Source organism: Populus trichocarpa, chromosome 9 (genome assembly GCF_000002775.5).
Source record: "Populus trichocarpa isolate Nisqually-1 chromosome 9, P.trichocarpa_v4.1, whole genome shotgun sequence".
Lineage (NCBI taxonomy): Eukaryota > Viridiplantae > Streptophyta > Magnoliopsida > Malpighiales > Salicaceae > Populus > Populus trichocarpa.
In genome coordinates this window covers 5,342,379-5,360,725 of record NC_037293.2, presented here as the reverse complement: position 1 = coordinate 5,360,725, position 18,347 = coordinate 5,342,379, and the positions used below count along the sequence as shown (strand labels likewise).

Below are 18,347 nucleotides of genomic sequence, written 5' to 3'. Positions count from 1 at the left end.
GGGTAAAAATGACAAATCAAGCAAATAAATACCAAATTGGAGAAAACAATGTATGATAAATTGTAATTTAATGACTGAATTGAGAAAATAAAAAAACTTTTCTAAAAGAGTGAACGATGACAATGAGCAATAATAAACACAAGGACTGAAATTGAAAAATAAAAAGAAAAAAAAGAAAAACATGTACTTTAACAAGAGAGAGAAAAGTAGGAAGAAAAAAGAAGAACCGATCACTAGTGACAAATTGTCGGTTTATCACTAATACGCTCCACACTAGGAGGAAGAGCACGTGACGCCGCTTCTAGTGACACGACAGAAGGTCATCTTCGGACAAATAGTGGCGTCACACGAGTCGTCGAAAGAGTGCGGACGCCACCAACGGGTGAAAAAAACTTGCCAACATCTTTTTTTGAATTTAATATTAAAAATAAATGTTAAATTACTAAAATACCTCATATAACCTTGGAAATAACAAATAAATCAATGTGAAAAATACCAAAACTCCTCTATATGCAAAGAAGCTATTTTGTATTTTCTAAAGGCAAAGAAGTTTTTTACTTATTTTAAAATTTATGCAAAGTCAAAAAAACTTTTGGTTAGCAAGTTTAAATTTTGTTGACCTTAGGAGTAGAAAAATATTTTTACCTTATAAAATAATCTAAAAAGACAATAATATCTATGTTTAATTTTTTAATGACCAATGGGTCAACATAAAAGATCAAAATACCACTATATCCTAGCATTCTAACCTTTCCATTGAGGGGCACAAAGATAAATTTACTTAGTAATTCATAGTAAATTATGTTTATTGCTACAATGAATTCATCTAGTATTTTAGAAATTTGTTAAATAAAATAGTAAAGTTAATGTATTTAGTTTTATGAGAATTGAATTGTTATAGCTAAGGTACTGGAGCGTCTGTATTATAGTTTTTGTTTTGTTCTCACTTTTTATCACGGATTCTTTATATTTTTAATAAAAAAATATTTTCTATAATATTAAATATCAAGTTTAATAGTAACATTGATTCAATATCTACAAAATTAAATTTCTACATGTTTTTTTCAACCTTTCGTCATCCACGGACTGGAGGGCAAGAAAAACTCGGCAAGGGCATTTTCCTTCACTCAGCTCGACCCCCATTTTGCATTTTATTTTTTCAACCCTTGAAATTGAAAGCAGCGGACACCACTCCTGGGAACTCGTCTCACGCTAACCGTCCGATTAATCGCCAGGTGGGCTCATGCCATTGGCTCCAAAATACACAAAACTAAGAGAGATTTTTTTTTTTTAACTATAAACACGTTTTTTCTCCAAAATAAATAACAGCTCCAAAACCGAAATCAATTATTATTATTTTTTATTTCTGCTCTCCCCCCTCTCAAAAAAAAAAAAAAAAAACACAAGAAACAAATCTTTAACTTTCTCTCTCTAGAAAAAAAAACGAACACATTGTGGGTGTCTCTCTCTCCTTTTTCTCACGGACACCAATCGACGATCAATCCCAAAATCGATTCGTCGTCTTCCTTTCAATCGGGAACCGTTCTTAACCTCACCCTCCGCGTATCTTAGCAACAGCCGCCGCCCATACTAAAAAATCCATACCCGTTAACATTTAAACCGAAACATCCTTAACGACACCGTTTTTTTTTTTTTTCAAACTCATTGGTCGCCGGCGATTTGAAAGGTGCTCCGATATTATACTGCGCACCCTCTCCTGTTTTTTTTTAAGAGTATCTTGACCTAATTAGCTAGATAAATCAGTTTGGTTCTTCATTTACTGAGGTTAGCTTCTTGTTTAATAACAGGCTACAATTTTCGGCACGATTTTCTCTTTTCGATGCTTACTAACGTGAATTCAACGTTTCCGATTTCGAATTTAGGGTTTCTTGATCGTTTTAGGGTTTCTAAATTGAAGGTTTAAGTGTGTAGTCATTTGATTTTGCGGCTTCACTCATGGATCTATAGTTTGCTTTGTTTCACTTGTTTTCATCTTTTGTTTTGTTTGTTAGTGGGTTTAGTGATTATTTCGCTTCGGTTTCTGATTGTATTGAGCCTGCTCTGATAATTCTTTCATTTCTAGTATCATCTGAACTCTTAGGAACTTGTTTCTGATTGTCTTTAGTCTTTTTCCATTGGTTTTGGTTTAAGTAAGTGTTTTTTTTTCCGATTTTAGTTATAGTTTTTGAATACCATCAGTTGCCAGTTTAAATTGTGATCAGAATCTTCTTCAGTCCTAGTTAGTGAATGTATTGTGGAATGAACGAGGTTTTGTTATCAAGATTTGATTACTCAGATATCTGCTATCTGAAAAGAACCCGATAATCTTCACTTCATAAAGAAATTTCTTCTTTTACAATTTTGGGTTTTGTTTTTTACTAGTTAATACAGTGAAGAGTATGGGGTTAAAAGTTAAACTCTTCTTTTTGAAGACAATTTTTTTTTTCTCATAGTGTGTTTTTTGCTAACACCTTTGTGAAGCGCAATTTTAGTTTTTATTATTTGTATGTTGATTTTAATTAATTATTGGTTTCTATTGTTTCCAGGCCTTGAGGGAGACTGTAAGAGACAACAGAAAAGTTACCCGCAGCATTGTATTCACAGCAAGCATTTCAGATAGGGAAAGGCGGGAAATAATTACCTTTGAAATTCCATGTGAGAGGATGGCTTTTTGCAGGAACTATACAACTGAAGCAGTTTCACAGAGTGTCCTAGAAGGAAAAGTGCAAGGTCAGGGTACAGGTAGAATGTTAGGCAATGAGGATGTAGATGTGAATTCTAGTGAAAGAGAACTGGATATGAACATGGATGCGCAATATGAAAGCGAACCAGATGCTGCAGGTAAGTTGCAGAGTGATGTGGCTGCTGACAATTGTGCTGGTGTGAGTAATTCAGAGTTGCAACCTTCTGGAAGGAGAAATGTGGCTGGAAAATGGGGTTCCAGTTTTTGGAAGGACTGTCAACCCATGGCTACTCCTGGGGCATCCGATTCCAGGCAGGATTCCAAGTCAGAGGATAGAAATGCAGAAGGGTCAGAAGATAATGTATCAAATGGAAGGGATGGTAGATTAGAATCGGAAGATGAAGAGGGACAAAAAGAAGTAGGTAGGGGTGGGAAAGGCCATTCTGATGTCCCTGCAGATGAGATGTTGTCTGATGAATACTATGAGCAGGACGGGGAGGATCAAAGTGACTTGATGCGTTATAGGGGGTTTAGCAAACCCGTTGATTTGAGCTCTAGGTTGCAATCAAAGCCTGTACCAATCAAGAATAATGTGTCCAGGAGGAGGTCTAGAGGTTTACACAATAGTGAAGGTTATGATGATGACAATAATGATGGTGATGGTGATAATGAGGAAGAAGACGAAGATGGTAATTTCTTTGTTATTGTTGCATTTTCTGTTAGGTTTCAATACCATTTTCACTAAAACAAGTTATGAGATGCTTGGATATTATTTAGTAGTTGGTAATTTCTTTTACTGTTTAACATTGGAGCTGAAATTTTTGTGATATTGCTAGCAGAAGATGATCCTGATGATGCAGATTTTGACCCTGATTATGGCGCCTTGAGTGGTCACATGGGGGGCAAGGTTATTGTCGTTGCACTTTCATAGTTGTTATTTGAAGTATGGTTCATTGCCTTTGTATTTTGTACAGCACGTGGGTTTATCACTAGCCTTGTCAGGGCAATTTTCATGATGTTTTATTTCAATCTGCTGTTCTTAAGTCCAATTTATTGTTCTTTGATTCGTATTATCCTTACAATCTTCTGTTAGTTTATTGCCTTATTTTTATAATGTGGCACACTTACATTTTTGTGCATGCTGCAAGGCATGACTAGAAGAGCCTGTGGATTCAGATAATAAAGTTCATACCAATATTGCACACCTATTCCTTTTACCCTGATGAAGTGCTTTTTCACCAAAACCAGGATAAAGATGGGGAGAGTGAAGATTCAGATGAAGAAGTTAACAGTGATGATTGGGTTATCTCAGATGATGAAGATGATGATGATTCGTATTACACAAAAAAACCTAAGGGTAGGCAACAGGGTAAAGGTGGATGTAATACAAAATCTGCCAGAGAGCACACATCATTACGTGCTTCCGGTCGACAAAAGAGAGGGAAAACATCATTTGAAGAGGATGAGTATTCGGCAGAGGATTCTGACAGCGACAAAGATTTCAAGAACATGACTCAAAGAGGTGAGCATCTCCGCAAATCTAATGCTCGGTCCACTATGTCAACAAACATTGGTGGAAGAAACAATGAGGTTCGCACTTCAAGTAGGTCAGTTCGTAAGGTATCGTATGTTGAAAGTGATGAAAGCGAAGAGATTGGTGAAGGGAAAAAGAAGAATGCCCTAAAGGTGCAGTTTATCATACTATAATTTACGACGTTACAATGCTTCGTTTTTTTTTTACGTGGATGAAAAAATCTTATGATATAGTTGTTTTGGTTAGAAATATCATCTTATAGATTAGGGCTTGCATATATGAGTTTTTCTGCTTGTTTTGATCCATATATATACATATGTATATATGTTGTAAGTTTGCTTCTTATATTTCTTTTCATCAAGTTCTTAATTGAAGTTGCATGAGTTCTTGCAAGTTTTCCAGGAACTCCCTAGAAAGTGAAAGTAATTTTTTTTTAACTCAAAAAAACTTTGTTTTTACACGTGTGTTTGTTTGTTATTAGGCCTCTCTTTTTCCTGCCCTAGCCAGCAAGCTGGGTTTGCCGTGTCTGTGGACAAACTCTTAAAATAATGTATGCTCTCTAGGGGACATTTGCACTGGGAAATACTTGTAGAATCCATGTGTTTCTATGTTTAGCAAAATATTTTATTTTTAATTGTTTTGGCCAAAATCCTATCAATGAGGTTAAATTGGTCCTAGTGTTATAGTTTGAGGATTCTAGGGCCCTGCTTAGCATTGCGGTCCAACCATGCTTTTGAAAAAAAAATGATTTTTTTTTAGCTTGAAATTATTTCTATTGATGCTTTTAGATTGTTTTGATGCCAAAAGTGAATTTTAAAAAATAAAAATAACATTATTTTGATGCATTCTAAGCGAAAAACATTTTGAAAATCAACCTCTACCACACCCAGATAGGCCCTAGATAGGCCTGTCAAAAATTATTTTTTTGGGAAAGGTGAATGATGACCGGGAATCATTTGAACCAGAACTCCTGATCTTTTAGCTCTAGTTTTATATGTACTTGTTTCTACTTCGGATATTTCTTTATGTTATTTTTATTGTTTTGGCAATTGTGGTTGCACTTTGGATTTGAATATTAAAAATTTCACAGGCTTCAGTGCTTTAATGGATTCTCTCATTACGTCACCAAGTTTTGGTATGCTATTGTTATTCTTTCTTTTGTTTGCCTTCTCCAAAATAGGATGAAGTTGAAGAAGAAGATGGTGACTCCATTGAAAGGGTACTGTGGCATCAGCCAAGGGGCACGGCTGAAGATGCAATGAGGAACAATAGATCAACGGAGCCTGTTCTGTTAAGCTACCTGTTTGATTCTGTGCCTGATTGGAAAGAAATGGAGTTCTTGATAAAGTGGAAAGGCCAGTCACATATGCACTGCCAATGGAAATCATTTTCTGACTTACAAAATGTATAATTGCTATTATTTCTGTTTCTTATGCATGCAATTTAAGCTCTAATAATCAAATGCATTTTTTGGTTTAAGTTTAATTTATTCTGCTTTGAAAATTTTCCTCCCCCCCCTGGATCTGTTGTTTACATTGTCTGCTGTTGTGTCACCAGCTAAGTGGTTTTAAGAAGGTACTGAACTACACTAAAAAAGTGATGGAAGATGTGAGGTACAGGAGATCATTTACACGTGAGGAGGTAAACCTTTTGCTTTACAAGTTAAAAGGGTTTTGAAGTTTTCTTTTCTTAATAATATCAGAGAGGAGAAAGAGAGATGCTGGGATGTGCATGTTTTGATATGATATGAAAACACTCAATAATAATTTACATCTGTTGCCTGATCTGAATGTGAGATACCTGTAATTACGAGAAATGCACAGATTTATTTTTTTTCTATAACAATGAAATAGCTTCTGTGGCTCAGTAATTTCACATGCTGTTCTAGATCATTATTTATAAGGATCCAGACTGAATAGGTTATACGGTTGGCATTTAGTTGCCTTGTTTCCTGAAAATCAGGTGATCATTTTGTCAAGATGGCTTAGCAAGTCCAACACTGGTGTGATGATATTTGAGGGGCACTTATAACTGGAAGAAATATTTGATCCTTTTTTAACTTTTCTTACATTATGAATAAGCTGGTTAGTTCTTACAGGATGAAAAAAATACTGAATTCTAACCAAAATATACTGAATGGTAATTTATGTGCCTTTGTATTTTGTCTTTCATACATTTAAATTCAGAAAGAATTTACCCTTTACTTTAATTTTTGGATCTAAGTTTTTCGAATTGGTTTGCCGTTGCTGATGGTGCATTTTCTGTTTCTTAACTAGAAATTCTTGAATTTTTAATTTTGGGAAAACAGTATTTGCATTTTAATTCATGGAACTGTTCCTTCCATATTTTTATCAGAATTATTTTTCTGGTTTTACACATTTTACTTCAATACAAAAGAAACCTGCATGGCAAATTGGTTTTTTGGGATGGTTTAGTTTATCCTCAAATGTTTGGTTTTTATCTATCAGATTGAGGTCAATGACGTGAGCAAGGAAATGGATTTGGATCTAATCAAGCAAAATAGTCAGGTTTGTCTTGCAGCATTGTTTTATAAGTCTTTGACCAGTTCTTTTTTTTTTTTTTCCTCTTACACTATTCCACAAATCTTCTTGTCACTCTCCAATTCTTGCTAGTTGCTCATATGTTTTTGTAGGTGGAGAGAATTATTGCTGATCGAATTACTAAAGATAGCTCTGGTAATGTCGTGCCGGAGTATATTGTCAAGTGGCGAGGACTATCTTATGCTGAAGCAACCTGGTATTCTAAACTATACCAGTCTTGTGATTTTTTGGTGGTACTTCTGAAATTCTTTTGTACCTTTTGTTATTGATAATCACATCCTAGACGTGGTCTTATCTCCTGGCTTATGGGATTCAACAACATACATGTGAAATTAGCCTAGCCTCTAGATATCCACTGATGAAGTAGTGATGCATGCATAGGTGTTTGTGAGAGTTGCTCTGCTACTTAATAGTCAATGATGTGTGGTGCAGGGAAAAGGATGTAGATATTGCTTTTGCACAAGATGCTATTGACGAGTACAAGGTCTGGCACAAATAATTTGTGTTTTTGGTCAACATTTTTCTTAGAAAATTATGGCTTTGCATTTTGCAATTGACATGAATGAAGTAGCACTCATTTGTAGCTACCATTTCTTTTGCAGGCACGTGAGGCTGCAATTGCTGTACAGGGGAAAATGGTGGATCTACAGCGCAAGAAAGGAAAAGGTCTGTGACTTGGTGTGGCCAGTGTTTTTTGGGACTGTGTGTCAGTTGAAAAGTTGGATAATTACGACCTGCAAAATGAGTGGCATTGTAATTTAAAAAGATCAAGTTCTGCTCTGAAAACTGAGGATTGTTTTCGCTTTGCTGCTTTATGTTACTGCCCTACTAGCAAATTGTAGGCAGTTGTTTTTGTTCTAATAGTCAAATATCCTTTTGTTTTCTTTCAATTTCTAATTCCAATTTTTGCTAGCATAACTCTTCATTCAAATAAAAAAAAACTTATGCGGGCAATTCTCTGTAAAAGAAAAAAACTAGCTATAGTCTTTACTGCGCCAGAAATTCTCTGCATGATGTTTAGTGTGATATGGTGCAAATAAATTTAAATGCATGTGTGTTTTTTTTTTTCTTTTCTCTTAGCAAGTTTAAGGAAACTTGATGAACAGCCTGAATGGTTGAGAGGAGGAAAGCTTCGTGATTACCAGCTTGAGGGTTTGAATTTTCTAGTTAACAGGTATGATTATCTTTTGCTTGAAGGGAAAATTGTTGACTAACTTGAAACCTAATGTCATTGGTACATTTCCTAATTAGTCACTTGCATTCTTAGTTGGAGAAATGATACAAATGTCATTTTAGCTGATGAGATGGGTCTCGGAAAAACAGTTCAGTCAGTTTCCATGCTTGGTTTTTTGCAGGTAAAACCCTTTCTTTTCCTGAACAACCCAAGGAATTTGTTTAATTATTTTTTTATTCCTGTATTTTTTTTTCTAATTGTTTTATTCTTGGGATCCCTTCTAATTGCATTAAATAATTTTTTTTAAATATTTTTAGACCATGTTAACTGATCATGTTACGAAACTTTCAAATTTTCTCACTCTGCAGAATGCTCAGCAGATCTCCGGGCCATTTCTTGTTGTTGTACCCTTATCAACTTTGTCGAACTGGGCTAAAGAATTTAGAAAGTGGCTTCCTGATATGAATGTTATTGTATATGTTGGTACTCGTGCTAGTCGGGAGGTTTGTCATTTTTTCATGTCTTTGAGATTAATCTATTTATTTAATTCCTTCTTGATACCGGCATCTGGTCTTTAATTGTTTTGTGCAATTCAAATTAGATTCTCGGATCTTAAAATCATAATATTTGTCTAAGTTATAGTTATATTACTATCGATCATGTGAGATGCTGTCAATTATAACTGCAGGAAGGTGCAAAGATTGCACAAAGTACTGGTTTTATTGTTGTCAGTGCTGGTAAATTAAAAACTAGAAGAATTTGACCAAAGAGTTCTAGAAGTCATCAAAGTCTTAAAACCTGAAAGTTAGTTTAATTTCTTGGCTTCTTTTCGATGTCAAGCAGCAGGTCCTTTTAGGGTCAATTCTCTAGGGAATACTAGAAGAGATTGGAATATTTATCACTTTGATCTAGATTATCTATGCTTTTTTCTTAGATGAATGTCTTGTTCTCCAGCTCTGTACTGTACTTTTTTTTCTCTAGATACTTTCTTCTTTAAAAAAAATTGCTACTTATCAAGCAGTCCATACTCCATGTTATTAAAGCTCAGGCATCCAAAAAATCTTGATATGGGGAATGAGTGGGAAAGCTCAAAAGCCCTGATTTAGTTGGTGACAGCTGTGTATGCATGCCAGTAGCCTTTTTCTTATCCTTAAGAAGCTTTGGAGGCAGGCCTTACCTCAGTGCAAGACAGAAAAGAGGGGGGGGGGGGTTATTGAAGTTGTCTGTGAATAAAAGCGCTGTAATTAATGATGGCTGCTGTGCTTCATGATCTGGTTAATCAAACATTTTCTTTCATGACCTAGAAAAATCATGCATTATGGTGGCATTCTCCAGTACCCATTGTAGATTAGTTTTGGTTGTCTGTGAAACTCTTACTGTGATGAGATAGGGAGTTGGGATTCCTCTCCCTTGTTGCCTTCTGAGACAAGGTTTTTTGGCTACACTGGCATGGTTAAAAATCTAACCTGTTGTCTTAAAATAAGCCGAGTCTTTAAACAAATGGGATGGTAGGGAAAAAGGCCCAGATAGAAAAGGATTTTGGTTTTCACCCTGTCAATATTTGTAATGTTCTTTTAACTCATGTTGCAAGGTGTTACTTTCAATTGGAGGTTATCGTTTTTTTTTTGTTTCATTATAGCTTTTTTGTTGTGTTTATTCATGTTTGAGCCTTGGTTTCAGGTTTGTCAGCAATACGAATTTTACAATGATAAGAGAGTTGGCCAGCCTATAAAATTCAGTGCTCTGTTGACCACATATGAAGTTGTTCTGAAGGACAAGGCTGTTCTGTCCAAGATTAAGTGGAATTATTTAATGGTTGATGAAGCTCATAGGTTAAAGAACAGTGAAGCGCAGTTGTACACAACTCTTTTGGTAATGGCATTTTACAATTAATTTTGGTGCCAGTATTTTGTATGTATGCTGTGATTGGTTGATTTAGTTGTTATTTGGATAATTCATTCTCTTTTTCCTGCAGGAATTTAGCACCAAGAACAAATTGCTAATTACTGGCACTCCATTGCAGAACAGTGTGGAAGAGCTATGGTTTTTATTCATTTCCTCTAACTCACTGTTATTGTTCTTGCATTCAAACTTCAGGAATTATCCTGTGCCAAATTTGCCCCCCAGATATGATAACTATGAAGGCCTATAAAGTTTAGGAAACTGTTTATAGCATAGACTGTGTTTTTTAAATACAGTCCTTATCTTACCAACTCTTCAGATAAGAGCTGCTGGTGCAATCACATGTTCTGTTCGCTTGTTTTGGTATTTTCTTTCATTTAACTATTTGTTTTGGCACATTATTAAACATGTGTGAAATAAGCACCCTTTGTCTGGGGAAAACTGCTGATACTAGTTATGATATTTTTATGTTGGTCAAATCTATTTTTTGCACATATTTTGAAAATGGAATTCATTAGGAGGTCATTGGCATGTTGGTTCTGCTGATTGTTTATGATGGCTTGCAAGCCAGCATTACATGAGAGCTGTCTTCATTGCTCTGTTTTGTTCAAAGAAAGTTCATTGTTGATTTTTTCCCTTTTTTGTTTAATTTTTCCTCTCTAGTGTTTTCTCCCTCAGTTGCTGCAGACCTCTTTTGTTTGCCTGGTTTAATTGATTTTTGTTTTTTCTCAAAATGTGCCAGGGCTCTGCTTCATTTTCTTGATCCTGACAAGTTCAGGAGTAAGGATGATTTTGTTCACAATTATAAGAATCTTAGCTCATTTAATGAAAATGAGGTACATTACACTGTTGTATTTGCTTTTTCTTCACAGTTGGCACACACAAACACACACATTTTTCTACACTTAGTTAATTTAAGTTTCTATGGTTTTTTGTAGCTCGCTAATCTTCACATGGAATTGAGGCCTCACATTCTCAGAAGAGTTATCAAGGATGTGGAGAAATCCTTGCCTCCCAAAATAGAGCGCATTTTGAGGGTTGAAATGTCTCCTCTCCAGAAACAGTGAGCGATGTTTTCCATTTGTGATAAAGTGATGTTCTTCTGGATTATTTCTTGACAGCTTTTGTAATTTTTGATTTTTGCATATGTTTAGATACTATAAATGGATTTTGGAACGTAACTTCCATGACCTGAACAAAGGAGTTCGTGGCAATCAGGTTAGTGTCTGCGATGAAATCATGAATATTATTAGAACTTTAGGCTTGGAAAGTAATTCTAACAGCTATTGGTGACATCACTGAATTTTGAGTCAAACATTAGAGGCACTTTGTTTATGGATTAGAAGTGACTGAAGCTGCATGTTGTTTTTTACTGTGTTGAAAACTGATAATATTAGTTGTTTTATGTTTTCAGGTTTCACTTCTGAATATTGTGGTAGAGTTGAAGAAATGCTGCAACCACCCCTTCCTATTTGAAAGTGCGGATCATGGTTATGGCGGGGACATCAGTACCAATGATAGCAGTAAACTGGAGAGGATTATCTTAAGCAGTGGAAAGCTGGTTATTCTTGACAAACTACTCGTCAGATTGCACGAGACAAAACATCGTGTCCTTATTTTCTCCCAGGTTTGTTTCATTAGCTTTTTTGTTGTTATTCTCCTTGCATAGATATGCTTGCTGACTGTAAATTACTTAGGTATCCCTTCAAAGCTATAAATGATATTATGATCTCTTCAATTCTGGGTCAGCCTCGTACTGAAATGTAGATAAGCTGATTAACTGTAATGAGGGTAAATGATGGTTTGTAGTGTGCATTTTCTTGGTATTCATGATTTATTGCCTATGTAGTCAAATTTGGATTGGATATGGAAACTCATCATTTGTTTAGTGAATGTACGCAATTGATTAGGCATTTTCCAAGTACCAGGGCGGTTTCCTTGGGAACTGATGATGCTTAACTTCCTTGATGCATTTTCATTTCCACTTTCTAAAATTCCGTTATACCTCACAATTGAATCAAACACTGAGTACTAGCCTCAACTGACACCTTGCTGAATTTTTAGCAGGGTGCTGTGACCATTTGAAAAACTTGGTCTTGGATATATTATTTAAATTGACTTATTTTACCTTAAAAGGTATACAAGCATATTAAATGACAAATGAATTGTGGCATTGGTCAACTGCTGCAGATGGTCAGAATGTTGGATATAATAGCTCAATACATGTCACTCAGAGGGTTCCAATTTCAAAGGCTTGATGGTAGCACAAAGGCTGAGTTGCGTCAGCAGGCAATGGAACATTTCAATGCACCTGGTAGTGATGATTTCTGCTTCCTTCTTTCAACTCGGGCTGGCGGCTTAGGCATCAATCTTGCAACTGCTGACACAGTTATAATATTTGATTCAGACTGGAATCCTCAAAATGACCTACAGGTTATAAGCAGAATGAAAACTTGTTTCACTCAATGTTTTTTTAGTCTCTCTACTACCATCATGGATCTTCGTTTCGATCAATTGAATTATTTAGTTTAGAGGAAACAGATGTTGCTTAATTGTTTGATGATTTATCAGGCAATGAGCAGAGCTCATAGAATTGGGCAGCAAGAAGTTGTTAACATCTATAGATTTGTGACAAGCAAGAGCGTTGAGGAAGATATCCTAGAGAGAGCTAAGAAGAAGATGGTAGATTCTTGGAGTCGATTTCTATCAGTGCACTTCATTACTTTCATCCTAACAGTCATGTTCATTTGCATATAATAGTATCCACACATGATACTCACATCTAATATGTCGACTTTCTGTTATGTTGTATAATAGTATTTAACCCTATTAGTTAACATATCCTTTTTTGTCAAATTTGCTCTTTATAGGTTCTCGACCATTTGGTGATCCAAAAACTAAATGCAGAGGGTAGATTGGAAAAGAAAGAAACAAAAAAAGGGAGTTATTTTGATAAAGTAAGAACATAATCAAACCATAATTCATGTTTTTTGTTGGTACTGTTCTATGTTTCTAATCCTAAATATGGGTATTCAATTGTAGGCTGAATTCTTGTATGTATGATTATCGTGGCATTCTAACATTCTGTTAGTTGCTGTTCTATTGTCCCTTAGAACTATTGCACTTACACTTTTTTTCACCTTTCTTGATTGCAGAATGAGCTCTCAGCAATTTTAAGATTTGGGGCTGAGGAACTCTTTAAAGAGGACAGAAACGACGAAGAAAGCAAGAAAAGACTCCTAAGTATGGATATTGATGAAATTCTTGAAAGAGCAGAGAAAGTGGAGGAGAAGGAAGCTGGGGGAGAGCAAGGGAATGAATTGTTAGGTGCTTTTAAGGCAAGTAAATAATTCATTATTTTCTATGTTGGAATTCCACTGCTTATTTCTGTACCTTTTCTGTTTTGATTATATCCAGGTTCTGCTGCTACATTTACATTAGGGTAGTTTTGAAGGTCTAAAATCTTAAATGACTACGCCATTTTATGAGTTTATAAAATTGTGTTAAGGTTTGCAACACCGTATCAATTTTGAATTAAATTGTCTTAAAGTAAATAGTGTGTATTATTGGGTCTAATAACCAGGTGCTTGGGAAAAAGAAAATGATGGTTATAAGTTCGAGGAAGAAAGAAAATGCACAAAAGACAAATCTATCTTGACCCCATTTTACCTGCCAACTGAGAGTAAAATCAAGCACAAACTTTTTTCTTTTTTTTTTTTTGGGGGGGGGGGGGGGGCGCACACTTGTGGTTGGCATAGGGGGGATGTGTTGTCATACTTATTGATTCTTTCACAATTAAGTTTGCTGATTATTTTATTCTTGGATTATATCCAGGTTGCAAATTTTTGTTGTGCCGAAAATGATGGGAGTTTCTGGAGTCGTTGGATAAAACCAGATGCTGTAGCTGAAGCTGAGGTATGCATCTCTTTTGTTGAATTTGATTTAAGATTTTATAGATGACAGCTTGACATGTTTTTTGAATGACTAGTGATGTTCATTTCATTTCTTTTGTAATTATCATATTTTTATTTGTGTGATATTTGTTTTCTCCCTTAGGATGCTTTAGCTCCTCGTGCTGCAAGAAATACTAAGAGTTATGCAGAGGATAATCAACCTGGGAGAAGTAACAAACGGAAAAAGAAAGGTTCTGAGCCACCAGAACCACAGGAGAGAGTGCAGAAGCGTCGAAAATCAGATTATTCTGCCCCCTTAGCACCAATGATCGAGGGAGCATCCTCCCAAGTGAGAGAATGGTCTCATGGAAATCTGCCTAAGAGAGATGCTTTACGCTTTTCTCGTGTGGTATGCTTCAAATTTATCTTTCAATTTTCGAGATTGTTAGAAGTGAAAACAAATCCTTTTTAGACAGTCTAGAACTTTGTATATCTACATCTTTTCTCTTGTTGGAAATGTTGAGATAAAAAACACATGTTTTCAGATTCCTTAACTTCACGAGTTTTTTAATTTAATTCATATTATATAATCAGTGCATTCATCTTTTCTTAATGTGGGGATTGGTTCTTAACCTCCTCCTCGCTCCTATTCTGTGAATTTGTTGGTTGGATATTGTTTATATTTTCCTATTTTTCTTTCTTTACCTGCAAGACAAATTTAACTAATCAAAATCAGTTTTATTATGCATCTGTTCTGCCATTGTCATACACTCTTTTGCAAATTTTTACTTTACTGCGAGTAATCTAATTGAATGTAATAGCAATATCGTTAACCTGAAAATAGGATCTGAGAAACGTGGATTCTTTCAATTCCGTCAAATTTTGGAGAATCCAACACCAGCTGCTTGATGACAGCAGGAAATATTCTTATTCCTGATAAGACTCCACCACAATTCATTTTTAATTGATAGTTTAATGGGAACAAAAGTATTAATAAACAATTATTAGTTCAATGAAATTTTTATATTGGTACCTGGAAGGAAATATGAGCCCTGTAACTTCTTCCCCTTTTCTCACTACTTGGAAGATCTTTGATAACTTGTCCAATTTGTGCAATATGTGGAAGTGCCATGCTGATTAAACTGGTTAAATGTGAACTGGCCAAGCTTAGAGTGCTTCTGGCATTGTGGAAGTTTATAAGACAGCCTTTTTTCTTCCCTTTCTTTGTTTTCATTTTAATTAGAAGTTGTTTCTACTAGCCATGCTTGGCTAAAGTTTGGATTTTCTCTCTCTTTTTTTTTTTTTTTTTTTGAATTAGGTGATTAAGTTTGGGAACTTGAACCAAATAGACTTGATAGCTGAGGAGGTTGGTGGAACAGTTGCAGCAGCTCCACCTGATGCACAGATAGAGCTTTTTGATGCTTTGGTTGATGGTTGTAGAGAAGCAGTTGAAGTTGGAAATCTGGACCCAAAGGTTTGGTTATTCTTGCTATGCGTACTTTTTGTAGTTGCTGCATCGCATAAAATGTGTTTGTGGTCGAATACCATAATTACCATTTCTGATTCAACAATTTCAAATGGGATTTTCTTTAGGGTCCTTTGTTGGATTTTTTTGGTGTCCCTGTGAAGGCAAATGATCTATTGAGCCGTGTGCAAGAACTTCAGCTACTAGCAAAGCGAATTAGTCGTTATGAAAATCCCATAGCACAGTTTCGAGTGTTGATGTACCTGAAGCCTTCAAACTGGTCCAAGGGTTGTGGCTGGAATCAGAGTATGCATTTCCTATCTTTTGTATTATTATCTTAAGAGGTTAATAATCGACTTGTTTCCTTTAGCTGATTGATTATGGTATTTCCTTAGTTGATGATGCAAGATTGCTTCTGGGAATACACTACCATGGATTCGGCAATTGGGAGAAGATACGGTTAGATGAAAGGCTTGGCCTTTCGAAGAAGATTGCCCCAGCAGAACTCCAGCATCATGAGACCTTTTTACCACGTGCTCCAAATTTGAAGGATCGTGCTAATGCACTTCTGGAGATGGTAAGCTATCATTTGGAAAGCAGGAAATGCCAAAACTGGAAAACAGGGCTTTCTTTATGCTGTCATCCAGTCTCTTGCTGTAACCTTTGCAAAGCTTTGTCTCCATTATGCATGTATGCTATGTTTATATTGTTAAACTCCAGCTACCATTTAAACTATTGCCACAACAGACACGAGTATATTAATTAAGTTAGCTTCCTAGTTTAACAGCCAAAATTGTGCAATCTTAAGTCTTGATATTTTCAGCTTCCCTTGCAAATTTTTGTTTCCCATTTTAGTTGTGTGCTATGTGTATCGTTAAACTCCATGTTACCATTTAAACAATTGTCACAGAAGACACAAGTATATTAATTTAACAAGCTTCCCAGTTTGACTGTCAAAATTGTGCAAGATTAAAACTTGAAGTTTCATCATCTGTTGCCTATGATATTCTTGTATCAGATGGCAGTAATTCCGTAAGTGCTTGCGTGGTTTTTAATTGTTCGTTACTGTTCTGTCGCATATCTAATTTGCATTGAAGTGAGGTGGGTTTTATGTACTGTTAATGAGCACTTCTTTTTTCAATCAGGAACTTGCATGCTTGCCTTTTTTTAATTGTTCGTTATAGTTCTGTCGCATATCTAATTTGGACGTGTGGTGAATTTGGTGTATTGATAATTTGCATTGAAGTGAGGTGGATTTTATGTGATGATAACTAGCACCTTTTCAATCAGGAACTTGCAGCTATTGGTGGAAAGAAAGCAAATGCTAAAGGGGGTCGGAAGGCCTCCATGAAGGGGAGAGAGAATCTTCTGAACATCTCTGTTTCGCGGGACAGGGTCAAGAAAGCAAAGCCTGGGTCTGTAATCGTTAGTGTACAAACGAGCAAGAATAGGCCTCAGAGACCACAGAGAGTTGAACAGTTAGTAAAAGAGGAGGGTGAGATGTCAGACAATGAGGAATTATGTGAGCAGTTTAAGGAAGTAAAATGGATGGAATGGTGTGAAGAAGTCATGTTTGATGAAATTAAAACCCTGAAACGTCTTAACAAGTTGCAGACTACCAGCGCTGACCTTCCAAAGGAAAAAGTACAGCATCTTTTATTCTGATAGGCCATTGTGTAGTGATATTTTTTGGATACTAGAAGTTTATGTTCAACCTTTTCTTGCAGGTGCTTTTGAAAATTCGGAACTATTTACAGCTTATTGGACGGAGAATAGACCAGATTGTCTTAGAATACGAGGAAGAGCGTTATAAACAGGATAGTATGTGTTTCTCCATCCTATACATGTTCAAGTTGTTTCCCCTTTTTTATTTACTTTTGGTGTTCCCTGCTGCTTCTTTTCATTTAAATCAATGTTTTCCCAGGGATGACAATGCGATTATGGAATTATGTTTCTACTTTTTCAAATTTATCTGGCGAGAAACTTCGTCAGATTTATTCGAAACTTAAACAGGAGCAGGAGGAAGATGCAAGTGCTGGACCCTCTCATGCCAATGGTGCTGCATATGGTTCTCTTGACAAAGACAGCGATCCCAACAATTTTCCTCCCCTTTCTAGGAATTTTGAGCGGCAAATTGGATATAAAAATGAAAGTGCCTATGCAATGTCAGAACCAATAAACAAAGGTCATGATGCTGGGAAATTTGAAGCGTGGAAACGACGCAGAAGAGCTGAAGCTGATATTCAACCCCCCTTACAAAGACCACCGGGCACCCGCTTATCCAACCCTAACTCGTTGGGAATTCTTGGGGCAGGACCACCTGATAATAGGCCTTTTTTTGAGAGACCTTACCGAGTGCGGCAAACTGGTTTTACTCCAAAACAAAATTTTACATAAGGTATAAAGTAGTCTTAGTGCTCGAGGGAAGGAGAGCAACTGATTAAAGGCATAAGCCCCATGGCTTTCCCATGGTCCATCACTGCTTCAGTCATTAGCTATACTGTGGAATTCTTTTCAACATCAGAGTAATAAGGTGCCAATTCCTACTTAGTTTCTTTCTGGCAGATCTGAAATATCCGTTGGATGGGGAATTTGCATAAATGTACAAAAGGTGCCTGGGGGGATGGCCAAAATTAATTAACATGAGAAGGATGGATGTGGTCTTGTTGCAATTTTTTGTTCAAGGAAATGAGTTGGGTAATTGGTTTTACGTATATAGTGGAGTTAGTGAAAGAAATATTAGAATTTCATTCAATTTAAAATATACATAAATGAGCGGAACATATTACATGTATTATGCCTTGAGAGAAGTGTACATTATCAGTTTTGAATAATTTTGATTCCCTTTTACCAATACAGTTTCAGTTTTTCATTATTCTGAACCTTATTGTTCCTGTCGAGACACTAATAAAACTTGTCAATATGTTATTAGTAGTTGTGTTCTGTCCTTGGCGCACGATGATAAGCTGCTTAGCTTCTGGACATGGCATGTATTATAGTTACCTGTTTCTACACTGATTCAGCTCTACTCTAATTGTTACTGTAGGTGGTGGTGTTACGGTGATGTCTGATTTATTGTTTTATCTGCTTTCTGCTATTTGATGTGGTGAGCTATTTCTTAATCAGCATGAATTA

At 35.9% G+C, this 18,347-nt stretch overlaps 1 protein-coding gene across 5 annotated transcripts; it reads left to right on the top strand.

Annotated features, from left to right (window-relative positions):
- The first annotated feature begins 1,371 nt into the window (after window positions 1-1,371).
- On the top strand, window positions 1,372-18,087 carry LOC7467397 (protein CHROMATIN REMODELING 5). Of its 5 annotated transcripts, none has more exons than XM_024608964.2 (31): window positions 1,372-1,687; window positions 2,547-3,372; window positions 3,520-3,590; window positions 3,932-4,369; window positions 5,398-5,622; window positions 5,775-5,858; window positions 6,686-6,745; window positions 6,871-6,974; window positions 7,211-7,262; window positions 7,381-7,444; window positions 7,859-7,952; window positions 8,046-8,133; window positions 8,321-8,455; window positions 9,633-9,824; window positions 9,928-9,995; window positions 10,597-10,690; window positions 10,793-10,917; window positions 11,009-11,072; window positions 11,269-11,481; window positions 12,045-12,287; window positions 12,426-12,536; window positions 12,725-12,811; window positions 13,010-13,192; window positions 13,689-13,769; window positions 13,911-14,156; window positions 15,066-15,221; window positions 15,341-15,518; window positions 15,608-15,789; window positions 16,503-16,856; window positions 16,940-17,033; window positions 17,137-18,087. In XM_024608964.2, exons 2-31 carry the CDS (start codon window positions 2,664-2,666, stop codon window positions 17,607-17,609), a joined length of 5,268 nt encoding a protein of 1,755 aa, XP_024464732.1. In that variant the 5' UTR covers window positions 1,372-1,687; window positions 2,547-2,663; the 3' UTR covers window positions 17,610-18,087. The 5 variants fall into 5 exon arrangements, with proteins under 5 accessions (XP_024464732.1, XP_024464733.1, XP_024464731.1 ...); XM_024608965.2 differs by having other exon boundaries at window positions 1,372-1,785; window positions 3,523-3,590; XM_024608963.2 differs by having other exon boundaries at window positions 1,372-1,785.
- Window positions 18,088-18,347: the final 260 nt, after the last annotated feature.

Excerpts from the sequence above, each read along its gene's own strand:
- LOC7467397 (XM_024608964.2), top strand. The coding sequence starts at position 2,664 with ATGGCTTTTTGCAGGAACTATACAACTGAAGCAGTTTCACAGAGTGTC. Across the intron at positions 7,445-7,858 it reads ACAGCGCAAGAAAGGAAAAG|CAAGTTTAAGGAAACTTGAT; the intron begins GTCTGTGACTTG and ends CTTTTCTCTTAG. Across the intron at positions 9,996-10,596 it reads AACAGTGTGGAAGAGCTATG|GGCTCTGCTTCATTTTCTTG; the intron begins GTTTTTATTCAT and ends AAAATGTGCCAG.